Source organism: Balaenoptera physalus (genome assembly GCF_965194825.1).
Source record: "Balaenoptera physalus genome assembly, chromosome: 6".
In the NCBI taxonomy this organism is placed as follows: Eukaryota; Metazoa; Chordata; class Mammalia; order Artiodactyla; family Balaenopteridae; genus Balaenoptera; species Balaenoptera physalus.
Genome location: NC_138885.1, coordinates 47,305,673 through 47,332,860, shown reverse-complemented (window position 1 = coordinate 47,332,860; position 27,188 = coordinate 47,305,673). Strand labels below are relative to the sequence as shown.

General features: G+C 37.5%; 1 protein-coding gene across 30 annotated transcripts in view; it reads left to right on the top strand.

Annotated features, from left to right (window-relative positions):
• NEB (nebulin) overlaps positions 1–27,188 on the top strand; it is a 215,487-nt gene that overhangs the window by 19,858 nt on the left and 168,441 nt on the right. For all 30 annotated transcript variants that reach the window (XM_082464810.1, XM_082464809.1, XM_082464808.1 and 27 more), the window contains exons 10-26: positions 1,069–1,173; positions 1,816–1,923; positions 4,460–4,576; positions 6,202–6,306; positions 6,393–6,500; positions 6,598–6,702; positions 7,097–7,195; positions 8,239–8,343; positions 9,313–9,420; positions 9,505–9,618; positions 18,294–18,491; positions 20,825–20,932; positions 22,994–23,092; positions 23,864–23,968; positions 24,056–24,163; positions 25,653–25,964; positions 26,070–26,276. In XM_082464810.1, coding sequence (XP_082320936.1) covers positions 1,069–1,173; positions 1,816–1,923; positions 4,460–4,576; positions 6,202–6,306; positions 6,393–6,500; positions 6,598–6,702; positions 7,097–7,195; positions 8,239–8,343; positions 9,313–9,420; positions 9,505–9,618; positions 18,294–18,491; positions 20,825–20,932; positions 22,994–23,092; positions 23,864–23,968; positions 24,056–24,163; positions 25,653–25,964; positions 26,070–26,276 — 2,211 coding nt within the window. The remainder of the gene's footprint in view (positions 1–1,068; positions 1,174–1,815; positions 1,924–4,459; positions 4,577–6,201; positions 6,307–6,392; positions 6,501–6,597; positions 6,703–7,096; positions 7,196–8,238; positions 8,344–9,312; positions 9,421–9,504; positions 9,619–18,293; positions 18,492–20,824; positions 20,933–22,993; positions 23,093–23,863; positions 23,969–24,055; positions 24,164–25,652; positions 25,965–26,069; positions 26,277–27,188) is intronic.

Here is a 27,188-nt window from a genome sequence, read left to right as displayed (position 1 = left end):
GGAGAAACTGGGATCTAGAATGTTAACCTTTTGAGAAGAAAGGATATAGGGTATTAGAGAGAGGGCTGGGCTTCCTATAACTCAAACTCTCTGGCTCTGCGTTTCACTCATCCTTGGTACTTGTTCTTTAAAGGTGTAACAGAAAATGACTTTCTTTTTCTTTGAAGGGCATGGTGCAGGTATAGGCAGGCAAACACTTTGAGACCCCCTGGTAATGTCTGTGGACACATTCTATGAGCCAAGGAGGGGAAATTGCTCTAACCCAGCTCTGGCTCGGGCTCATGTCCCAAATTTGGGGTTAATTCTATTCCAAGAACATTCAAGCCAAGGTAGTCAGTATATCATGGACTAGGTTCAATTTAACGTAGTTGAACATACATTTATGTGGTAACTTCTGCGTACTGCATTTTGTGTTAGATCCTGAGGATTCAAAAATGAAGAAGATGTAATTCCTCTTTCCAAGGAGCTCACAACCTAAGATTCAGGTGGTGTGGTGTTTGTGAGTTAATATGGGACAGCAGTTCAATTTTTTAATTACTTGTCAGTTCTCATTAAAATTTCTTTAAGTCTAAACCAGGAAGTCTTATTCATTGGCCTACATGCCAAATTTTGTTGTGGTGTTGCTTTCTGGATAACTAGGAGTTTTGGTAAAGCTCAGAAATTAATGGCGAAGTTCATCGGGCATGAAAATCTGGGGTTGAGTGGTTTTATTATAACTATGAATTATAGAAGGAAGATGCACCCGACTCTCTCTTCCCTCAAACATCAGGGACCATCTGTGAGTTCTCAATGAACTAAGTCTCTAAACTCAGCAAAGGGAGGATTGATACCTCTATCCCCCGCACCCAACTTTCTTTTGGGTAAATTGACACTATACTGGGAGATTTGAAGACATCTTTTGGGTAAATTGACACTATACTGGGAGATTTGAAGACATCTGTTAAGCACCCAGGAAGGGCCTGGTCAAGATATTTTTAAAAGCCAACCACTACCACTTAATTAGCTGCCTTATTTGGCAATTCCCAGATTTTGCTTGTCTTATTTTCTTTCTTTTTTTTTTTATCCTAGCAAAAATACAAGGAAGACTATGAAAATAAAATCAAAGGCAAATGGAGTGAGACACCTTGCTTTGAAGTTGCAACCGCCAGAATGAATACTAATAACATCAGCACAGTAAGTAGGAATGAATCGCCAGATGTCCTTGGGTTGAGAGGGTGACCCTTTCCTGTATGACTTCTAGCCACCTGCTGCTCCTGCAATGGTACTGGAACATTTGAATCTAGGCACCTCTTCTTGGGGGTAAGACCTGTGTAGTGTTCCTATTTAGAAAGAAATTCCACAATCTTTCCTTCCTTTTGAGAAATGCTGTTTTTATTGGATTCCATTATTCTTGCCTCGGTTTTCATAGGAACAATATGGTTTCAAAGTGAGTACAGGTGAAAGGGACCCTTTTAAGTTTATTCTGTGCCTGGGCACTCGAATGGTACATTTATGAAACTGATTAGTTTCTTCCTAGAGTCTCCTCCCTGGAAAACATAAGTCCTCTTTTTCTCTTCTCTTAAGTTATCTGCCTCTGGCCTTTGAGAGCTCCTTATTTGAGGTTGTCTTTCAGCCTATTATAATTTTCCCAAGTCTCTGTTAAGTTGCTAATGGTTTTTGTGATGGCACCACATTCTATCATTTGTAATCTGATCTGCAGAAGCTAAGAGGAGCATGGCTTTGGGTAACATCTCCAAATGGCCTCTGTCCTCCCGTATAAAATATTTACGTAGTTTGTTCCCACCGCAGTTCTCCAGCATGTTTAATGTCTTACAGAGGAAATACCAGGAAGACTTTGAGAAGATGAAAGACCAGATCTACTTCATGCAGACTGAAACACCAGAGTACAAAGTGAATAAACAAGCTGGGGTGGCAACTAGCAAGGTATGGGGATATTCTCTCGTTTATCTTGATGGTCTCAGTGTGGGTGAATTTCTTACAACTCTTACTTTTGTATATAATGGGAAAAAAATGTTCTTAGGGGAACAATAAGAAAAATACTTTGGGATTACAATAGGGCTACCAAATTTTTTTAAAAAAAATTGCCATGTAGGAGAATTCACAATACTCAATTACCATCTTCAGCATTTCTTAGACTAAAGGATGTTCTGATACCCAGAAGTAGAAAGGACAAAAGAATTTCTCAAGAAAAAGCAACTGGCAGCCTTATATGCATATAGACACTTCACACTTACAACTACCATCATTTTTCTATTTTCCTACTAACTGGTGAAAATATAGTCACAGACAAGATACTTGAATCCATGGATCTGCTCATATACTCTATAGAGTGACTTTGGTAAATAGTCTACTCCTAGGCATTCTAAAGCACTAGAAAGAGCAATAAGTTCAAAGCCAATCAGACTTGATTCTAACCCTGGTGCTGGCTCTGCTGGAGCAGTGAAAGCAGAAAGATCACATCACTTAGGAGGCTATTTCAGTATCCAGGTGCAAGACAGTGATATTTTGGACCAGGAGGGTAGCACAGAAAGTGATGAGAAGTATTTTGAAAGTAAAGCTGACCTGATTTGCTGATGGGTTGGATGTGGGATATGAGAGAAAAGTTTTGGTCTAAGCAACTAGATGGATGGGGTTTCCCTTTATCAAGATAGGGAAGATGGTGGAAGGAGTAGGTAATTTCTTTTTAGAGGGGAGACCTGAGCTCTTCAGATATGTAAAATCTGAGATGCCTTTGAGACACCTAAGTGGAAATGTCAAGTGGGCATTTGGTTACATGAGTCTGAAGTTTCAGGAGAGATATCTGGGAAGGCTGTATAAATTTGGGCATCAGTAGCATATGGATTGTATTTAATGTCATAAGACTGGAGGCCATCAAGGGAGCAAGTGTAGACAGAAAACTCTAAGGACTGAACTCTGGAGTGCTTCCATGTGAAGACATCAGTGAGATGGGATTAGAGCAAAATTAGGAGAAAGTGATGTCTTGGGAAGCAGGTGAAGAAGGAAGGGAGTGAGCAACTGTGTCAAATGTTTCTGAAGTGGATTTATCAATGTATGGTCTCTGGTGAACTTAATAAGAGCAATTTGGTTGAATCTGCTTAGAGAGGGTTCGTGAGTGAATGAAAAGAGAGAAATAGAAGAATATGAGTGTACTCGACTCTTCCAAAGTATTTTCCTGAAAAGAAAAGAAGAAAAAGGGGTAGTAGCTGATGGATAAGTAGGTGAAGAGGGGATTTTTTTAGGTAGGAGACAAAAATAGCATGTTTCTATGCTGATAGAAGAAAAATCCAGTGTGGTGGGAAAATGTGATGATGTTGAGGGCCGGGGGAAGAAAGTGGCTGGAGTGTTGTCCTAGAATAGGGGAAAGGGGAAAGGACCTGGCGCTTAAGAGGAGGGGATGGCTTCCCCAGAAACAGGAGAGGAGGTTGAGAATCCCAGATGAAGATAGGTAGATAGTAGGGTTTGTGAAATTTCCTTTCTGGTTGTTTCCATTGTTCAAGGAAATAGATAATTCTATAAGATAGAGAGGTTATCTATATCCTCCACTCCTGTAGAACACCCCCTGCGAGTCCCCTGTCTGGGCTCTAGGGGGTGGTGCATCTGTGTTTCAGAGTGTATCTCCTGCGTTTGGATACCAAGATGATTGTATTTGTTTCTGAGGTTCTTAAATGTTGGCAGATTATCTAGGATTCCCTCAACTTGTCTATACTCTCACATTACATTGCTTGAACAAATGGCTGGCACTGGAGATCATGGTCAAGATTAGGACCAGTTTCTTGTTTTCTTTCCTTTGGACATGTGCCTGAAGGGGGCTTTTGTGCCCTCACTTAAAGCTTCTGTCATAGCTGGAATTGAAGATGCAAAGCAGGGAGGGCAGAAGGAGAAGATGAGGTTGCCAGCATTCATCTAGCCCCAGCCCCTTCCTCTTCCTCCCGCGTGTACATTAAATACACGCGTGCTCACACACAAAGTCACGGATGAGGCATGAAGCTTCTAGCTTTTTTCTTTAAAAATGTGTTGGCACATAGGTAGCTGGAGGTTAAGAGATGAATGAGGGTTCTGGAGCAGCAGGTATCTGGGGCATGATATACTGTCATTATTATGATGTGCATCTTTCTTTTATTATTTCTGTCTCTCTCCCCCCCACTTCCCTCCCTCTCTCTCTGAGGGCAGGGACCATGTGTTACTCTTTCTTGTATCTGTCCCATAGCCAGGAACGTAGTCGATGCCCTATGGATATTTTTGAATGAATACATGAATGAGAAGAAAAGATATCCTGAAAATGTATGCAGTTTCCCTGCTGCTGTCATAAGTTACTATGAATATTTTGTTTATGAAATGTCAAGCTGCGATTTTTCTAAAGAGAAAACCGATTTGTGGAGCTATGTCATAATATCTGTAATAGAGACGAGAGCAAAAATAACCTGGAGAGTTACTTTATCACTTTATTTCACTCCTACAGGTAAAATACAAAGAAGACTATGAAAAGAATAAAGGAAAAGCAGATTATAATGTACTTCCTGCTTCAGAAAACCCACTGCTCAGGCAGCTGAAGGCGGCAGGAGTTGCCCTAAGCGATGTAAGTATATTCTTGTCAAAAGTGTGTTTTTAACCTTAGCAGCAAGAGAGATGAAACTTCTCTCCTTCTATAATGAATAAATGCAAATAGAACTTTGCAAATACTTTAAGGTTATGGTGTAACAGTTTCCCTGGAGCTGTGTAACCACAGGAAGGCATTAGTGCCTCTGAGTATGATGTGTGTCAATTTGGGGAGCCTGTGGACTTAGTTCAGTGCGCAGGGAAATCCTCATTTACTTATAAGCTCCAGGAGCCTATGCCTTTGTGTGGGCAAAGAGTACATTGTAGGAGTTATGTTGTGATTCTGACAGAGGCAGAAGGAGACTTTGAAAGGGGAGGAGAGAAAGCTGAAGCCATTTAGTGCCCTACCCTTGTGCTCTTCAAGCCTGCTGCTAGGAGAAGAAGCAAAAGGTCCTGTGTTTCACAACTTCTCTCCACGAACTCTGCCATTTTCTACTCAGGTCTTGGCCCCAGAAACCATCATTTGCAGATAGCAGAACTTGAAAGATGGCTCCCTAAGTCTTCAGAGGAATTTCTACTTGTGGAATATTAAGAGCTTGGCTAATCCATTAGGTTTCAAATAGATTATATAAGTGAGAACTGGGCCTGACATTAAAAGACTAACAGCCTAAGACCACTTTGATTATATATCAATATATAAAGAGAATGAACATAAGATCAGTTGAGTTTTTCCCTTTTGGTTAGGCGGTAAAAGTTTTCCAGTATTTGAGGATTATATGTAGCTCTCTGTGTGAGTTAGTTATCTTTTCTTTGTCCCTTGAATTAAGTCAGCACCACAGAAATGTGTACATGTGACTGAGGAGTGGGGCGAGTGGAGTGGCAGGTGAGAGGATGTAAATGGATCTGTTCAAATAGCTCTACTGGGAAATCAATGCAAAGCACATCTCCTGCTTCCTAAATGAAGGTCATCTTTATCAAACGTATAAAAACTGAAGTTCAAATCCATTTTGTTGAAAAAGACAGCAATATAAAAATATTGAAAATGAATAGCACTATTTACAATTTCAAAACCGAACATGAAAAAATCATGTTGTGCACTGTAAAATCCAGTAACTTTTAGAGCTAAAGATAAATCCTAGCAGAGAAGAGGAGTTAGTAGACTCTTGTATATACCTTATTTTTAAGGTGTACTGTCTGTTCGTATGATAAGGGATTTTTTCCTTGGTGGAAAGAGGAAGAGTGTGTATTTCTCTGTGTGCTAGACTTTTTCCATGAAGGTTTGTTTAAAAAAAATGAAAAATTTGCTGTTGCTCAGAGTATTCCTGTTTATTGGGGCATCACTAGTGAGGGAAGAGTATTGAGTTGGGAGGTCTAAAAGGCAGCAATTCAGATATGCAAGAACCTCTACAACTAAGGTCTTGGTCTGAGGCAGTATAGTGGTTTCTTAATTTTTTGGAGAATATTAAAAACTCAGGCTTTACAATAATTGCTAATAGAAAAGGTTTATCATTTATGACACTCCAACGTTTGATTGTCAGTTTTTAGACAGTTGACAGGTAATATCTTTTTTCTTCTTCCTTTGTTTAGTGTTGGAAAATACAAGTGTAATAATCAGGGTGGGAGTGACAGGAATCTACTTTCACTGATTTTTTTTTTCTTTGACAGAAACTGTACAAGGACAACTATGAAAAGACAAAGGCAAAGAGCATAAATTTCTGTGAGACCCCCAAATTTAAGCTTGATACAGTTATGCAGAACTTCGTTAGTGATGTAAGCCACCCCATGGTCATTTCCTCTGTTAAATCAAAGACCCATCACTTTGCCAATAAACAAATGAAATATGTTTTGTCTTCCAGACTAAATATAAAGATTCCTACTTAAAGAATATTTTGGGACATTATGTAGGCAGCTTGGAGGATCCATATCATACACACTGCATGAAAGTCTCAGCTCAGAACAGTGATGTAAGTTCTAAGGCAGTTGTTTGACTTTCCAAGTAACACATTTTTAGGGCATGAATACACTGGTTGCATCCTTATGTCTGATTTCGTTTCCTCATAGAAAAACTACAAAGCACAATATGAAGAGGACAGAGGCAAAGGCTCCTTCCCCCAGACCATAACTCAAGAATATGAAGCAATCAAGAAACTAGATCAGTGTAAAGATGTAAGTCTGTAGTATAAACTGTGAATGTTACCACCCTCCACGGTATCTAGTGATCAAGATGTGTTTAATATTTTGACACTTTTGCAAACAAGTGCAAGCAAGGAGTCTGTAAGAAACACAATTTATTTTTCCCTGTTGTCACCCACATGTCTCAAACGCTAATTCGAGCTCATTTTCCCAAAGAAAAGTAATCAGGAATCTGAAGATATGGGAAAGTTTCCTATATAGATGTAAGAGCATCTCTCAAAGAAACTGAAGTCTAAATTAGAAAAAATGTGTTTTGCTTACTGCAAGTTTCTTTTCTTTTGGGGGATGGGGTTCTGCTTGCTTGGCCTATAGGCCAACTCGGATTTGACAAGTGATACTACTAAACGTGATTCTCTCTCCCCCACAGTACACCTACAAAGTCCATCCAGATAAGACAAAATTCACTCAGGTCACCGACTCTCCTGTTCTGGTGCAAGCCCAAGTCAATTCCAAACAGCTGAGTGATGTAAGTTCCCCTAAATATCCAAGAGATCCAGTTATGAGGGATAGCATATCATAACTCTATACGTGAAATCCAGTGACTTGTCACATTTATAAAAGAGGCTACATAACTTTTAACAAGTTTAGCTTGTATATATTTGTAATCACCTAAAATACTTTCCTATTTAGTTACCTTACATCTTCTTGGGTGGATAACAATTATAGTAAAAGAGTTCTGCAAGGGAAACTAACGTAGCTTAATGCACTGGAAAGAACATGAGTTTTCGAGTCAGACAGAACTGGATTCAAATTCCAGCTCTGTCATTTATGACCTGGGGCCTAGGAAAGTTGTTTAACCTCTCCATACCTCATAGTTCCCTTTGATAATTTGTGGTGGTTTTGAAGATTGTGAAAGAAGATAGTACACATCCTGGCCCAGAGCAGGTATTCAGTACATGGGATTTCTCTGTCTCTCAAATAAGTTTTTGGGAAATGGAGTCTTTGAGATACATTTTATCATATGAATTTTCAGTGTGAATGTCCAAACTTGTGTTGAACTAAAAAAATGAAAAATAAAAGTAACCTCAGTAGATTATGGCCAGAAATGAAGGCTTCAGTTAGAGTATCCACAAACCATAATGCATGTGAGGGGACATAACCAGATTTGTTAGAAAAGATTTTTCAGTGAGTGAGCGTTGACAGCAGAAAGGAAGAAAGGCTGTCACTCTCAGAACCTACAGGACCAATTGTGATATATAAAGAGGGGAGCTCCCACGTATGAAAGTGCCACCTCTTTCCATTAGGGCCCTACCACGGTGACAGATGTGATAACAGCTTCAACTATCCACCATGCAGTGTCAGTAAGGCAGAGTGGCCCACCCTAGATCTGGATTTCTCTTTTGATCGTAACGACTCTGTCAGTTGTTATTTAACAAAATGTATTTTACATTTTATCTCATGAAATGTACCACACAAGATTTTTTTTTTTTTTTTTTGTATTTTGGAACAATTCTTCTTCTGAATTGAGAACTAATTGGCTCATTCTCTCTCTCTCTCTCTTGCTCTCAGCTAAATTACAAAGCAAAACATGAAAATGAAAAGTTCAAGTGCCATATACCTCCAGATACTCCTGCCCTTATCCAGCACAAAGTCAATGCCTATAACCTGAGTGATGTGAGTTCCTCGTGCACTATGCCATGTGTTATACTGACAACTATGCTTTTATTTTTGAATTGCCTCATTGAATAAATATTTCAATGTTAAAGATGGGAATAACACTTAACATTTGTATCGTGTCCCTATGCCTCTGCCAGGGTAACTTTAAACTCACCTTATAAAATGTGTGTAGCAATCTTGTAAGTAGCTTCATACAATGAGACGATCTTAATATATTTTAACCAACCCTCAAAATACCACCATTCATGTATGTCTAATTGCAAATCTTAATGTAAGCTCTTTTAGCCATATATCCTTTTATACTATACTATAATTTTCTTTCAGGACCTCATACTTTAAGATACAGTTTCATTTTGTTTATTCCCCAGGCATATAAAGTCCCTTATTTCACACAAACGATACTTATTTCTACATGTAAGAGAACTTGCACTAACAAAGATATAGGGTATTCAAAAGGCATAAGGCCAGGTATCCATTGCTATCTTTCATTTCCAAACTTAATTTTATAGAAAAGTCAAATTACCCTTGAGGGTTTCAATTTCTTCAACAATTCTTTAAATAAGTACTAAAATTATCCAGCATCAATGAGTATTGCAATGATTCGTGAAATAACCTTTTCAGAGGACTTTGAGATCAAATGAAAATGGTGCCTTTATATAATACAAAGTAAGTTAACTATAGAATATTTGTGCCACTTTATAAAATATTCAGTGTTAGGAATCAAATATTAGTATGATAACTAGAATGAAGTTAATATAATGCAATATTCTCATGGAGCGTAGAGAAGCTTAATCTTAGAGAATTGGAAGATTCATCTTGAGGAGAATTATCTAAAATATGCACAATTTCTTAAAGAAAATGGTCTATTTATATTAAGACAAGGTATTGGGTTACCCTCTAGTCTTTAAAGTGTGATAACATGCATATTACTTTTGCCCATTCCTGTGCTGAAATTTTTCTGTCCAGAATGCTTATAAGTATGACTGGGAGAAGACCAAAGCTAAGAAGTTTGACATTAAGGTGGATGCCATTCCCCTGCTGGCAGCCAAAGCCAATACCAGGATCACTAGCGATGTGAGTATGGCCTGGGCACCTGGACGGGGGGGCCTCAGCAATCTTCCTGATGAGTGAGATCTGGCACATGTGATGTCTTTGCAGGTGATGTACAAGAAAGACTATGAGAAAAGCAAAGGAAAGATGATTGGAGCCCTCAGCATTAACGATGATCCCAAGATGCTGCACTCTTTGAAGACGGCCAAAAACCAGAGTGATGTGAGTGCTTTTGTGAATCTGTCTTGTTTTCAAGATTGTGTCCCAGTCAACATGCCCAAGGGTAGTGATGTAAAAAGATTCCATATCCATGGGCTCTCTCAGGTTCACAACAATGAACTGCTGAGGAGAACTTTAGAAGTAGAATGATTCCCTAGGCTCTTGCACCTCTCATGTTTGAGGAGAAAAATTAATGATTTGTACTTGATCTCCATTTCACTTTGAAAAAACCTGTATTCATATTTAGTAGAATATTGATTGTAATTCTCAACACCTTTTGGAAAACAATGTTTTCATATTTTCTAATTGAAAAGTAACTTAAAATTGTGGTTTAAAAAGTGACTATTTTGGAAGAAAATCATGAGTCAGAGATAAAAATCTTAGTATAGCTAACATTGCTCTTTACTGACTTTAGTAATTAGTATTGGCCTAGGTCTAAGATAAATATTCCATTAATTATAGGCCCCGTTGAGAATCTGATAAAAGATCTGGTCCATCTCTTTAGGAAAATGGAGTTTTTTTCACATCTTTTGCCTGACTTTCATAGAGAATTCATGGATTCCCTAAGGATTGCCTTTAGGATATCTATCATTTTCCAGTTAAAATTCTTACCATAGAGAGGCAAACATATACTACTGAAAATTACAATATACACTGTGTTTTAAAATGTTTGGAGAATCCCTTAAGAGTGGTAAGAATGTTCAACATAGCTTGCAAATATTAGCTTTTCATGATGAAAGAGAAGGGTGTTTGTATCATTTACTTTCATTTTAGCCATGTGTTCATATTGTGAGCTATTAAACCTTCTTTAAATCATTTCACATTTACTATATAGTCATATAGCACTTTAAACGTCTTATTTAGTTATTTTCTCCAGTAAATTCACACTGAATTAGGTACAGTGTGATTATATACAGTCAGTATACAGTGCTCACATACATAATACTATCTTCTTCACCAGTTCCTTATTTTGTCTCAACTCAAGAAAGTTATAGCTCCCATTGACAGCACATGTATGTTTATCTTTGGTTTTTACCCTACCACAGAACCCATTAGAACACTAAGTTATTAAGTGCATAATAAGTGTTCAATAAGTACTTGTTAATTGATTCATGTTGGCAACCAAAAGGGATAGTCAATGATGAATCATTCTCAAATAATATTCAGGCTAAAATCTAAGCTGCAGATACAGAACACACATCGCTTTTAAAAAGAGTCTTTTAAAGCCATTTGGGACTAAACAACATGCTACTAAAAAACCAGTTAGTCAATGAAGGAATCAAAGAGGAAATCAGAAAATACCTCAAGACAAATGAAAATGGAAACACAACACTCCGAAATCTATGGACTACAGCAAAAGAAGTTTGAAGAAGGAAGTTTATAGTGATATAGGCCTTCCTCAAGAAACAAGACAAATCTCAAATAAATAACCCAATCTACCACCTAAAGGAATTGGAAAAAGAAGAACAAACAAAACCCAAAGTCAGCAGAAGGAAGAAAATAATAAAGATAAGAGAGGAAATAAATAAAATGGAAATTTAATAAAACAATAGAAAAGATCAATGAAACCAAGAGCTGTTATTTTGAAAAGAGAAAAAAACTGATAAAGCCAAGATCACCAAGAAGAAAAGAGAGGACCCAAATAAACAAAATAAGAAATGAAAGAGGACAAATAACCAATACCACAGAGATACAAAAGTTATAATACTATGAACAGTTATATGCCAACAAATTGGACAACCTAGAAGAAATGGACAAATTTCTAGAAACATACAACTTGCCAAAACTGAATCAAGAAGAAACAGATATTTGAACAGACCAATCGCTAGTAGTGAAATTGAATTTGCATTTAAAAAAAAAAAAAATCCAAGCAAACAAAAGTCTAGGACCAGACGGCTTCACAGGTGAATTCTACCAAACATATAAAGAAGAACTAATACCTATCCTTCTCAAACTATTCCAAAAAATTGAAGAAGATGGAACACTCCCAAATTCATTCTATGAGGCCACAATTACCCTAATATCAAAACCAGAAGAAGATACTAGAAAAAAATTACAGACCAATATCTTTAAGTATAGATGCAAAACTCCTCAACAAAATATTAGCAAACTGAATCCAACAGTATATAAAAAGGATCATATACCATAATTGAGTTGGATTTATTCCAGGGAGGCAGGATGGTTCAATATTTGCAAATCAATCAATGCGATTCACCACATTAACAAAAAGAAAGGATAAAGATCACATGATCATCTCAACAGATGTAGAAAAAGCATTTGACAAAATTCAATATCCATTCATGATAAAAACTCATCAAAGTGGGTATAGAGGGAACATATCTCAACAAATAAAAGCCATTTATGACAAACCCACAGCTAACATCATACTCAATGATGAAAAGCTGAAAACCTTCCCTCTAAATTCAGGAACAAGCAAGGATGCCCACTCTTTCCATGTCTTTTTAACATAGTATTGGGAGTCCTAGCCACAGCAATCAGAAAAAATAAATAAATAAAAAAAAATAATAAAAAGCATCCATATTGGAAGGGAAGAAGTAAAATTATCACTATTTGTAGATGATATGATACTTTATATAGAAAACCCTAAAGTCTGCACCCAAAAACAATTAGAACTAATAAATGAATTTAGTAAAGTTTAAGGATACAAGATTAATACACAGAAATCTGTTGCTTTTCTATACACTAATAATGAACTATCAGAAAGTTAAAAAAAAGCCACATTTAAAATTGCATCAAAAGAATAAAATAGGAATAAATTTTTTTTTAAATTCAAACAAAGTCACAAAAATTATAATCATCCTCATCAGTTCACTCAGTCCCATGTAATTAATGTTTTTTTCATCTTGATCTTTTGTTAGCACTTTTATGAATACATCAGTTTTCCATTAGAGTTCTGAAAATGCTTATTCATTCAGTTCAGCAGTATAGTCAGTTACCAGAAACCTGTACTCGTCAGAGTCTTTTCCATGAATTCCTTGAAGATGAAATCCTTTTATAGGTACATTTTTGCAAAAGCATCAGAGTACACCCAGAACTGTCTGTAAATGACAAAAGACTTAAAAATGACCGTGGTTTGATGAAAGTTTTGATGAAACTTGAAAACTTGAAAGATTTGATGAAAGTTCATAATAATGCAATTGACAAGGAAATTTAGTTATTTCTGAGATATACATTTTAAAGTAATAACTAGAATTATGACTTATAACACTATACCAGAACATATAAGAGTTTTAGAAATTTCATGTAATGTCTGAAACATTTATATTAACATATTTCCATACAAATAACCCAAAGAAAGTTTAGTATTAGTTGTTTTTTTTGTTTGTTTGTTTGTTTGGTTTTTTATACTGCAGGTTCTTGTTAGTCATCAATTTTATACACATCAGTGTATACATGTCAATCCCAATCGCCCAATTCAGCACACCACCATTCCCACCCCACTGTGGTTTTCCCGCCTTGGTGTCCATACGTTTGTTCTCTACATCTGTGTCTCAACTTCTGCCCTGCAAACCGGTTCATCTGTACCATTTTTCTAGGTTCCACATACATGCATTAATATACGATATTTGTTTTTCTCTTTCTGACTTACTTCACTCTATATGACAGTCTCTAGATCCATCCACATCTCAACAAATGACCCAATTTCGTTCCTTTTTATGGCTGAGTAATATTCCATTGTATATATGTACCACATCTTCTTTATCCATTCGTCTGTCGATGGGCATTTAGGTTGCTTCCATGACCTGGCTATTGTAAATAGTGCTGCAATGAACACCGGGGTGCATGTGTCTTTTTGAATTATGGTTTTCTCTGGGTATATGCCCAGTAGTGGGATTGCTGGGTCGTATGGTAATTGTATTTTTAGTTTTTTAAGGAACCTCCATACTGTTCTCCATAGTGGCTGTATCAATTTACATTCCCACTAACAGTGCAAGAGGGTTCCCTTTTCTCCACATCCTCTCCAGCATTTGTTGTTTGTAGATTTTCTGATGATGCCCATTTCTAACTGGTGTGAGGTGATACCTCATTGTGGTTTTGATTTGCATTTCTCTAATAATTAGTGATGTTGAGCAGCTTTTCATGTGCTTCTTGGCCATCTGTATGTCTTCTTTGGAGAAATGTCTATTTAGGTCTTCTGCCCATTTTTGGATTGGATTGTTTCTTTAATATTGAGCTGAATGAGCTGTTTATATATTTTGGAGATGAATCCTTTGTCCGTTGATTCGTTTGCAAATATTTTCTCCCATTCTGAGGGTTGTCTTTTCATCTTGTTTATGGTTTCCTTTGCTGTGCAAAAGCTTTGAAGTTTCATTAGGTCCCATTTGTTTATTTTTGTTTTTATTTCCATTACTCTAGGAGGTGGACCAAAAAATATCTTGCTGTGATTTATGTCAAAGAGTGTTCTTCCTATGTTTTCCTCTAAGAGTTTTATAGTGTCTGGTCTTACATTTAGGTCTCGAATCCATTTTGAGTTTATTTTTGTGTATGGTGTTAGGGAGTGTTCTAATTTCATTGTTTTACATTTAGCTGTCCAGTTTTCCCAGCACCGCTTATTGAAGAGACTATCTTTTCTCCATTGTATATCTTTGCCTCCTTTGTCATAGATTAGTTGACCATAGGTGTGTGGGTTTGTCTCTGGGCTTTCTATCTTGTTGCATTGATTTATGTTTCTGTTTTTGTGCCAGTGCCACATTGTCTTGATTACTGTAGCTTTGTAGTATAGTCTGAAGTCAGGGAGTCTGATTCCTCCAGCTCCGTTTTTTTCCCTCAAGACTGCTTTGGCTATTCGGGGTCTTTTGTGTCTCCACACAAATTTTAAGATGATTTGTTCTAGCTCCATAAAAAATGCCATAGGTAATTTGATAGGGGTTGCATTGATTCTGTAGATTGCTTTGGGTAGTATAGTCATTTTCACAGTATTGATTCTTCCAATCCAAGAACATGGTATATCTCTCCACCTGTTGGTATCATCTTTAATTTCTTTCATCAGTGTCTTATAGTTTTCTGCATACAGGTCTTTTGTCTCCCTAGGTAGGTTTATTCCTAGGTATTTTATTCTTTTTGTTGCAGTGGTAAATGGGAGTGTAAAATAGGAATAAATTTAATGAAGGAGGTAAAATACCAGTACTCTGAAAACTATATAAGACATTGATGAAGAAAATTGAAGGTGATACAAAACAATGGAAAGATATCCCATTCTCATGGATTAGAAGAATTAATGTTGTTAAAATGCCCATACAACCCAAAGAAATCTACAGATGTTACGCAATCCATATCAGAATACCCATAACATTTTTCACAGAGCTAGAACAAATAGTTCTAAAACTTATATGGAACCATAGTAGATCCTGAATAGCCAAACCAATCTTGAGAAGAAAGAACAAAGCTGGAGATATTATGCTTCCAAACTTCAGACTATCTTACAAAGCTACAGAAATCAAAACAGCATGGTCCTGTACAAAATCAGACACAGAGATCAATGGAACAGAATAGGGAGCCCAGAAATAAACTCATGCCCCTATGGTCAATTAAACTATGACAAAGGAGGCAAGAATACACAATGGAGAAAAGACAGTATCTTCAACAAGTGGTGCTGGGAAAACTGGACAGCTACATGTAAAAGAATGAGATTAGAACTCCATATACAAAAAAAAACTCAAAATCAATTAAAGACCTGAAACCATAAAACTCCTAGAAGGGAACATAGGCAGAACACTCCTTGACATAAATCTTGGCAATATTTTTTTGGATCTGTCTCATAAGGCAAAAGAAATTAAAACAAACAGAAAAAATGGGACCTAATTAAATTTAAAACCTTTTGCATAGCAAAGGAAACTGTCAACAAGATGAAGAGACAATCTATGAAATAGAAAATATTTGCAAATGATATGGCCAACAGGGGGTTAACATCCAGCCTATATAAATGGCTCGTGCAGCTCAGTATCAAGAAAACAAACAATCAAAAAAAAAAAAAAAAGAAAATGAGCAGAAGACTTGAATAGACATTTTTCCAAAGAAGGCATACAGGTGGCTGACAGTCACATGAAAAGATGCTCAGCATTGCTAATTATTAGAGAAATACAAATCAAACCAACAATGAGATATCACCTCATATCTGTCAGAATGGCTATCATCAAAAAGTCTACAGATAGCAAATGTTGGCAAGGATGTAGAGAAAAGGGAACCCCCCTACACTATTGGTGGGTGTGTAAATTGGTGCAGCCACTATGGAAAACAGTATGGAGCTTCCTTAAAAAACTAAAAATAGAGCTACCATATGATCCAGCAGTTCCACTCCTGGGTATATATCCAGAAAAGACGAAAACTCTAGTTCAGAAAGATACATGTACCCCAATATTCATAGCAGCATTATTTACAATAGCCAAGATATGGAAGCAACCTAAGTATCCATCAACAGATAAATGGATAAAGAGTATGTGGTATATATATACAGTCGAGTATCACTCAGCCATAAATGAGTGAAATTCTGCCATTTGCAACAGTGTGGATGTACCTAGAGAATATTATGCTTGTAAAATAAGTCAGACGGAGAAAGACAAATACTGTATGATATCACTTATATGTGGAATCTAAAAAATAAAACAAATGAACGTATATAACAAAACAGAGACAGACACAGATATAGAAACAAACTTGAATTGATAGTTACCAGTAGGGAGAGGGAAGGAGAGAGAGGCAAGGGGTATAGGGGTATGGGATTAAGAGACACAAACTATTATGTATAAAATAGATAAGCAATTAGGTTATATTGTACAATACAGGGAATTATAGCCATTATCTTGTAATAACTTTTAATGGAGCGTAATCTGTAAAAATACTGAATTACTATGCTGTCTACCTGAAACTAATATTGTAAATCAACTATACTTCAATAAAAAAATAAATCAGTAGGGAATTCCCTGGTGATCCAGTGGTTAGGACTCTGCACTTCCACTGCAGGGGGGCACAGGTTCCATCTCTGGCTGGGGATCTGGGATCCCACAGGCCACACGGTGGGACCAAGTAAATAAATAGATAAAAATAAAAATAAAGCCATTTGGATCTTTGACAACCTTTTATATGTGCAGGCATGTGTGAGCTTATCTGAACTTGAACAAAAGGGTCAAAACAATTTAGTCAAAAACACTTCCACACACCAACTGCCATTGCAACATTGCTTTATCCGTTTATTTCTAATGAAGACAAACTGTCTTTATTTTTTTCAGTGTTCTTGCATGCCATCAGGAAGTTTCCATATTTTATTTTCATAAACCAGGGCCTAGATTTTACAATTAAGAGAGAAATTTATTCTGTGAAACTGACTACCCATGATGTTTTAGCTGGAAGACCATATTCCCTAAGAAAGTTAAAAGATTGGATTATTTGTAAAAGGAATTTCTGCAGGAGATTTATAATGCACATCTATACTTGCTAGCTTGGATCACTGTCTTTAGAGCTTATGTGATTATAGGGAGATATAATAGGTTTAGAATCTTGCTAAAGGAAAAATTCTGGGTCAGAATTTTTCTCTCTTTTAAGGTAATTGGTGAGCAGGCGTGATGAAGCTGGGACTTTGACCTAATTAACACCCTGTCTAATCATTCCAGAAAACCAACTGATGAAAGTGCCTTCTGAGGCCAGTCAGGACATTTGGTTTATGAGAACACTGTATATAAGGGCCAAGGTTACTTCAGTGGCTCAATTTCATAAATTTTTCTCCTTTGAGGTCTTATAACTGCTGAAATCTGAAACTTCTTTTAAATTGTTACCAAAATTAAACTTAGTATGAAAAAACCTCTGGGGTTCTCAGTGGGGCTTATCTATTGTCCAAAGTAGAATAGTCAGGTTGAAAAATCAGTAACTATTCACTTAAAGATGACTTTAGAAAAGTCAAGAAGTCAAGTGTACAGCTCTATTTATGAAGTAGTCATTTTATAAAATCAGAAGTATGGAATGATGGTCATATGATTTTTGACAATTTAAAAAATACTTCTTTAATGGAAGACTCTTCAAAGGTTAGATTACCTTAGCAGAAATCATGCTTGCTAGTGGTCCTTGAAAAACCCTGTTTTATAAATTTATTTATTTATTTTTGGCTGTGTTGGGTCTTCGTTTCTGTGCGAGGGCTTTCTCCAGCTGTGGCGAGTGGGGGCCACTCTTCATCGCGGTGCGCGGGCCTCTCACTATCGCAGCCCCTCCTGTTGCGGAGCACAGGCTCCAGACGCGCAGGCTCAGTAGTTGTGGCTCACGGGCTTAGTTGCTCCGCGGCATGTGGGATCTTCCCAGACCAGGGCTCGAACCCATGTCCCCTGCATTGGCAGGCAGATTCCCAACCACTGCGCCACCAGGGAAGCCCAAAAACCCTGTTTTAAAATAAAATAATAGCTGGCTGAATCAGAAGCTGTGGCCCATTCCTACTGTCTGACAGATCCTCTTTGATCTAAACAAAGATTTGAGAAGATCTGTCCATGCATCTGCCCATGATTTTGGGAGGGGCGGTTTCAATGATGTGAAACATATGATCAAATTTTAGGAAAAAATAACTAACTAGAAGGAAAAAATCTCTATCTTGTATTTGTTGTTTATGAGAGATCTCTGTGCTTTTCTGGAAATCCATTGAAGATTTGTGCTAATAAATGGTAATTTCCTATTCACAGCGTGAATATCGTAAAGACTATGAAAAGTCAAAAACTATCTACACGGCACCTCTTGATATGCTCCAAGTGACTCAAGCTAAGAAATCTCAGGCAATTGCCAGTGATGTGGACTATAGGCACCTCTTACACAGTTACAGCTACCCGCCGGACAGCATTAACATGGACCTTGCCAAGAAGGCTTATGCACTGCAGAGTGATGTGAGTAACCCGATTTTTTCTCTTCCCTCTTTTGAAGGTAGAAACTGAAAAGGATTTCTAAGTTGAGTGATGTTTTTGGCAATTCTCAGAAGTAGCTGCATTGTCTTCTGTATGTAGCAAGTATGTAATGGGAAAATGAGCCTTGGGATTCTATGAGAGCACGCCCCTCAGAGTTAGAGAGGCCTAGGTCTGGCAAGCACCCCATCACAGTTTCCTTTTGGGAAAGTGATCACCCTTGCTGAGTTTAGAGTCCTCCTTGCAAAATTGGAATAATACAAAAGAATTGTTTTCAGTATTTAAATGCATTCAGAATACTCTTAGCATGGTGCTGGGCCCTGGTGAATTCTCAGTAAACATTCACTATTATCATCATCACCATTATCATAATTTTCACATCCATCATTACCAATAATTTTTTGTATAGATTGCTATCTTGCTGAAAATAAAATATATTATTTATAGCATTACTTTTTATAATAGCTGGGTTTTTTTCCTGCAGATCAAAACTTCTTTAGGCAAATTAATTTGTCTGAGCTCTACAATTGAATACTTTATCCTAACAATTCTATTTCTTTAAATGGTAAAATAGACGTAACATAATATTTGCCATCTTTACCAGTTTTGATTGTACAGTTCAGCAGCAGTTAATTACATTCCCATTATTGTGCAACCAATCTCCAGAACTTTTTCATCTTGCAAAAATGCAACTCTCTGCACATCAAACAACTCCCCATTTCCTCTTCCCCTCAGTCCCCGTCAACCACCCTTCTACTTTCTGTCTCTGTGAGTTGGACTACTCTAAAGACCTCGTATCAATGGAATTATGCAGTGCTTGTCCTTTTGTGACTGCTTTATTTCACTTAGCATAATGTCCTCAAGGTTCATCCATGTTATAGTATGTGTCAGAATTTCCTTCCTTTTTGAGGCTGAATTCTATTCCATTCTATGTGTATACATTTGGGCTATCCATTCATCTGTCAGTGAACATTTGGGTTGCTTCCACCTTCTGGCTATTGTGACTAATGCCACAGTGAACATGGATGTATGAATATCTTCAAGATCCTGCTTTCAATTCTTCCGAGTATATACCCAGAAGTAGAATTTCTGGATGATTTGGTAGTTCTATTTTTAATTTTTTGAGGAATCACTGTACTATTTTCCATAGCAGCGGCACAATTTTACATTCTCATCACTAAAAATTCTATTTTATGCATTATTATCTTACTTGTTTCATTTTGTTATGTTTCTTCCTCCCAAATAGATCATAGGTTTTTCAAAGGCAGGAACCAGTGGTTTCTTGATTTTTCATTCCAGATAAAAGGCCCACACTAAAGAACAATCATCTGAATTTTGTATCTAGAGTACATGTTTTAGGTATCACCTATAGCCAGACAACAGCAGTAGGTCATTATTTTAATAGCATCAAGTAACTGTCTCCCAGATAGTTCCAATTCCAAATGATAACTGCTCTCCATAAGCAAATTATTGAATACAACTATATTAAAGTGTGTTGTTAGCCAATGTAGAAACACTCTTAAGCTTACCATTACACAGGAAGGGCAATATGTGTAAACACTTAATACAAATAACTGCTATCAAGTCTTATCAGAAAATGAGCAAAATTATCCACCTTCAATATGGCCTTCAGTTATAATTTGACCATAGAAACATAATACATAATATGTTCTAGTGAGCAAACATCTCACGTTTGATGATCTAAATATAACAATTTCATTTATTCTTTGAAATACAGCTTTGAATTTAGCAGATTGGAATTATAATTCCACATACTTTGGAAATAAGGATGAAGTAGAACATATGCCAACTAGAAAGAACAGTGAAAACCTAAGGGCTGTTAAAATCTCTCCCCAAGGAAATGTTTAAAATAACCTCAATGTATGGAATAAGGAAACTGGTCAGAAATCTTAAAAGCATTCTTTTGGGGAAAATGTTAACGATTTTACGAAGAAGGATGATGCTGAGTAAAGAAATGTAACCTGGGGCTTCCCTGGTCGCGCAGTGGTTGAGAATCTGCCTGCCAATGCAGGGGACACGGGTTCGAGCCCTGGTCTGGGAAGATCCCACATGCCGCGGAGCAACTGGGCCCGTGAGCCACAATTACTGAGCCTGTGTGTCTGGAGCCTGTGCTCCGCAGCAAGAGAGGCCGCGATAGTGAGAGGCCCGTGCACCGCGATGAAGAGTGGCCCCCGCTTGCCACAACTAGAGAAGGCCCTCGCACAGAAATGAAGACCCAACACAGCCATAAATAAATAAATAAATAAATAAATAATTAAAAACAAAAAAGAAATGTAACCTTTCTCTTGGTGTTTTAGGTCACATACAAGGCTGACTACAACAGCTGGATGAAAGGTTGCGGCTGGGTACCTTTTGGATCCTTAGAAATGGAAAAGGCAAAGCGAGCTTCAGACATTCTGAATGAGGTAAAGCCATCATATCTCTGTGTGTCACAGAGATAGATTTGTGAATGTAACATGGTAAAACTTCCCAAACCATGGAAAATGCCTCCTTTACCACTTCATTTTCTAGTATTGTTGCTGAGGAAAAAAACCCCAACTTATCATGTGCATGAATTATCTCGGTAGATAATCATACCTCTTCACATCACCAAAGTCGTTTACGTTAACCACTCATGACAGAGATATTTTTAACAGCTTTATCGAGGTATAGTTTGCATACTACAAAAATTCACATATTTTAAGTGTACACCTTGACAAGTTTTAATAAATCCATATAGTTTCATAGCCATCCCCACAATTGAATTTTTTTTAACTGGTAAATGCATCTTTATTTTTCAGAAGCAATATAGAAAATGAGTAGTATATTATGAAATACACAATATAGGAGTGAAATCAGCATGGTCAAGGGAGGTTGGACTGCAAGCTCTGTTAGGTTGTTGGATGCAGTTGGTATCAAGAGATTAGGTCAAGGTTGCTTCAACTTTGGCCTTGGGTTTCATGAGATCCCCCTACTAGTTAGGAATGGTTTTAGCAGCAAGAAAAAGAGAATACTTGAAGTTATGGAGGCTACTCAAATACTTTGCCTTCAAAATAGTCAGGAGGGAGTTGGCTGCTGGCATAGATTCAGGGGCTCAGTGATATCAGACCCACAATTGAATTTTAAGATGCTGCTAGCACCCCCAAAAATTCCCACTCCCATTTTCAACCCCAGACAACCACTGATCTGCTTTCTGTCTCTATAATTTTGCCTTTTCTAGAAATTTCTTTTGTATCAGGATTCTTTCACTTAGCATAATGTTTTTGAGGTTCGTCCATATCTCTACATGTGTCTGTAATATTTTCCTTTTTATTAGCGAGAGTAGTATTCCTTTGCTGTATCACGCTTTGATTGTCCAGTTACTGGGCATGTGGATTTTTTCCAATATTTGGCAATTGTGAATTATGCATATAATGACTATTATAGAAATTTTCTTTGAAGTATTATTATACCTTATGCTATATTCTTGATGACTTTGAAGTAGTAGATATGTTGTTATTCAGTCTAAGAAGCAACAAAGGTGATCTTGGGGCTCTTAAAGCAGTCACTTCTCTGACAGCAGTTGAACATTCCCCCTGCTGTCAGGTGAATCCGTCATCCAGGAAGTTAGACCACATAAAGAAGGGTCAGAGGTGCTAAGTGAGGGTTGTCTTCCACACCCAAGTTTTTGTTGTTCTTATTGTTTTGTACTTCTGTTTGTTTTTGGTGAAAACCACTTTATCTACTCAAGAGATCTTTCAGAAAAAATTCTGGGTTAGTGGTTTTCAGAAGTCTGAAGTTGAAAGAGGGAGGCTACTATATACACAAAAGTGGGATGTATAGTATGCAAAAATGAAGAGAACTAGGAGAAGAATATAGGAATAAGGGTAGCTAGATGTTGCCAGCTCCCAATTGAGACATCTTCCCCATGGGCCCTCTCCTATGTCTCCTCAGCACTTTAGTGATAACTTATGTACTAACCTCATTAAGGCTTGCAAAGCAAAAGTCCTTCTTTTCTTATTAATAATCCATAGCAATTGCCCTAGTTCCTCAATTCCTCCTCCCTCAACTGGAGAGCTTCAGTTGCTGATGGAGTGACAAGGAAAATGACATTCCTGGGAGCTTGTTTAGTGTCATGCAAAGATACTCCAAACGTTCTTGCATGCTTTTCTGTTAATCCTTTAGAAAACTTTGTAATGTTTCGGGATTCTGCTGAGCTTTCACAGTGCCTTCTTTCACATCATAAGCAAGAAATTAAGAGAGTAAAGTCGTTCCTGAAAGTTATATTTGTCTGTACTGCCCCAAACAATCCAAAATTAAAACAATCTCTTTAAATGTTGGTTTTTGTATTGTATTCATTTTTTCCCCCAAGCCAGCAAAGAATCAAATATTTTTACATTTTAAAATCAGGAAAATGTCTTGTCCCTCCAAAATAAATTTAAAGTATTTTGATTTATTAGCCTTTGGTGAAAGTATTATTATCTTTCTCTTTTTAATTTGTCAAACAGAAAAAATATCGCCAACATCCAGATACTCTCAAGTTTACTTCGATTGAAGATGCTCCAATTATAGTACAGTCTAAGATCAACCAGGCCCAGAGGAGTGATGTAAGTGTTAATTCTCTCTGTATTTAAATGTTAACTAATACAAATACATTTGTATTCTAAATGTAATGATCACCTGTACTTATTAGGCAATCTAAAGAGACTCAGTTATATGAGCAACTGTATAATTCCCCAGGTTTTCATTAAAAAAGCACACCTAATTCATATCTTTAGAGGATTATATACATTTCAGTGATTGGACATTGCTCTCGAGGAAAAGGTAAGAGGGGCTTCTCTTGATAACCAGAAACACAAGCCTATTTCTAGGAAAGATCAGGAAAGTGATTATAGACACTACATCATATGAAGGGGTTATATTTAAAGTCAGAGGTAAGACAAAAATCATGCTTAGTAAAAACTACCCCTAAGTCCCTTTAGTCACCCACTGCCCACAAAATATAATATAGATAGTTGGTAAATCCCACCCTATTAACTTTTCCTATGCTCAGGAAAGTGTATGCAGGTTAACTTTGTCTTTGGGTCACTTTCCTGGGCTCTTAGCTAGGTCCCCCTACCTTAGTCTGGAGGTTCTTAACACATACCAAGAGACTTTTGCCAAGGCTAAACAGGCACTAAGATCAGACCCTGTGCAATTGCATAGGAGATCTTAAATGCCTACAAATATTTTCAGGGGAATGTGGGGAAGGCACAGAGAGTGTCTTTCATTAAAAAAACTCCTCTGTGCAATGTGATCTGCTCCAAAATTATTCTCCTGTGCCGTTAAACACTTTCCCCTACTTTATTTGTTTGTTTATGTGTTTTTTTCTCTTCCAGATTGCCTACAAAGTCAAAGGGGAGGAATTTATTCACAAGTACAGTCTGCCGGCGGACGTGCCCCAGTTCATTCAGGCTAAAGTCAATGCCTACAATATCAGTGAGGTGTGCATGTGGGCTCAGCTGCTCACTGAGGGTTAAGCCTTTTCTACACGTGGTCTGAGTTATCTTCAAACGACATTTTTCTTTCAGAATATGTACAAAGCAGACTTGAAAGACCTGAGCAAGAAGGGATACGACCTGAGAAACGATGCGATCCCCATCAAAGCTGCCAAAGCTGCCAGGCAGGCGGCGAGTGACGTAAGTCCAGCTGGTGGTCACCTGTGTGTAACCAGAAAATGGGGGCAGGTGGGCTTCTTATCCAAGTCCCCATGTCTGCTGTCCCTGACTGGAAGCAAGCCAGGCTGAAACTATTTAGAGAAGAAAGTTCCCTAAACAAATCTGAATTTTCTTGGGGGTAAGGATTTGTATAACCTTAACCAATCTGTTCTAATCAAGCCCCCTAATTTAAAATTCTCATCCATATTTCTGCAGAAATTCACGTTATTTCTCTTATAGAAATAAAGAAGTTACCTGCTATTGACATCATAATAACCTCCTGATGGTAAACCTTTATCTCAAAACTTGCTAAATTTCTATGAATTCCCTCTTTGCCTTACCTCTCTTTTCACTTCATTGCTTCTACAGACTGATGAATGGGCTTCAAGTGTCAGAGCCCCTAAGAGTCAGTCATTAGGTTGCATTAAAGTTAAGACTTTTGTTTCTTTTCCTATCTTACTTCAACTCAGATATGAACTGAAGTCACTTTGCTCTTTGAGATTTAAATAAAATGGACTCAAGCCCCCTCCTGCTGTCCTGCAGGAAGTGGGATTCCCTCCCCATGCTTGCTGCATTCTCTGAGGTTTTTGCTTTTCCGATCACCTCTGGCTCCTGGTTTGCACATGATGGTTTTGCTCTGGCTCACCTGGGCTCTCCTCCCCTAGATTTATTCTCTTTCTGCTCTGCATGATCCAGAGATGGAACTCAGCCCCTTCTTTTTGGTTTCCCTCCAAATCCCAAGCACAACTTTAATGATTGTTTGAAATGGAGTTGTCACTGCAGCAATGTAAATACATTAAGACTGAATAATGAATGTCCGTGTCCTAACAGCCCTGCTCCAGAATTTCTCACTGATCCCCTTTCTCTGTGGGTGATCTCCTCCAGCCACCCCACCCCAGCATACACACAAACCTTCCCTCACATCTCTGCTTCTCCGTTTCCTGGGGTTCTTCCCAAGTCTCCTCAAGGACGCTTAATTCTCCCCACTTTATTATTCAGAACCAATTAGTGTTACACACTACTGGTTCTGGGTCTCCCTTTGAATATCCAAAGACTCATTAAAATTGTACTATTACTACTACTAGTATAATTCTGCTAATAAAATAGCCAGCTATTTGGCGTTAGAAGCACAGTATAATTGGTAGAGTTTGTGAAATATTTATCTTTTCGTTTGTCTCTATCACTGTCCAAGTGGAACAGAACTTATTTTACTGTGTCACTGATATAAATTATAGTAACATCCCCACCCCAACCTCCCTTGGGTGGCAGAAGCAACCAAATGGACTCTAAATGGACTCTAAATAACATTTTAATTTTAATAGGCTACATTTCAAATATATACAAGCAAATATCAAATTGTTTGGTTATTGAAATAATTTCTGGGAAGCTCAGTTGCTCAAATCATGGTCTCATTGTTCAGTAAAACCTTCATAACTACATTAAAAAATATGCCCACCTTTGTTTCCAACAGGTTCACTACAAAAAAGATTATGAAAAAGCCAAAGGGAAAATGGTTGGCTTCCGAAGTCTCCAAGATGATCCTAAACTGGTTCATTATGTGAATGTGGCCAAGATACAATCGGACCGGGAATATAAAAAAGACTATGAGAAGACAAAGACCAAATACAACACACCCCATGATATGTTCAACGTTGTGGCAGCTAAGAAAGCTCAGGATGTTGCCAGCAATGCCAACTATAAGCATTTGCTTCATCACTACACCTACCTGCCTGATGCCATGGACCTGGAATTGTCGAAAAACATGATGCACATACAGAGCGATGTAAGTGACATTTACTCCACAAGACAGTCCCCCTCTAAGGAGGGAGCCTGCGTGAGAGAACCCACTGCCTGGGGCACTCACTTCTCTCTCCTCTCTTTGCTGTAGAACGTCTATAAGGAAGACTACAACACCTGGATGAAAGGCATAGGCTGGATACCTATTGGCAGTCTGGAGGTAGAAAAAGTTAAAAAGGCAGGTGATGCCCTGAATGAAAAGAAGTACAGGCAACATCCAGACACCCTCAAATTTACCAGCATCGTGGACTCCCCAGTTATGGTCCAGGCAAAACAGAACACACAGCAAGTCAGTGATGTGAGTACAACAAAACAGAGGGTGCAAAAGGATGGAGGGAGGCTTCAAAAGATCAGCTCATCATTTTTATTCTCTGAGCCTAATATCTTTTCCTTTTAAAATTATTATTTTATTTCATTTAAAAATAATAATTACAATTATTTTTAGTTTGGGCACTAACGTTTTCTTTTTTTTTTTTTTTCTATCTTGCTTTTTACCTTCCTTTTAAAAATGTCTTCCTTTTTAACTGCCTATAAATACTGTGTTATTGGATAAAGTATTTGAGAAAGTGCAAAAAGTTCTACCCTAGAACAACACACACACAAACAAAACTTAAGCTTAAATCCCATACACTTTATTGTGGCAAATGCATCATATTCAATTCTATATTAAGTTGCTCATATTTGCTTTTCATATATAAAATATTAGTACAGGGAAATAATACACATGAGTAGATGATTTCTCTCCTCAGAATTCATCATACACAATTATTATAGAGACTTTTCTTTACTTCCGTCTTCGAGGAGATTAGTATATTGTTTGCCTGCCTGTCCATGAGCAATGTATATGCTCTGGCTAAAGACAGCTCTCAAGGAAAATTTGGTGTATGAAAGAGCTAAAGGGACACCAAAAACATTCATTCATTAATTCATTGAATGAATGTTTTTGAACACCTTCCATGTGCCAGGCACTATATTATGTGCTGATGGTATAAAGATGAAACAGATGAGGATGAATGGGATACAGGACAAGAGTATAAGACAAAGACATGGATAGAAACAGCATCATCATATGGAGAGACGAACGCTACAGGAGAGGCATGTGCTAAGTAAGTATAAGAGGAGAGGGTAACTGCCTGCCAGAGCTTCCCTGGCAAATAAGGGAAGGCTGCATTACTGGCAAAAGGAAAAACATAATGACAGTCAAGAAGTA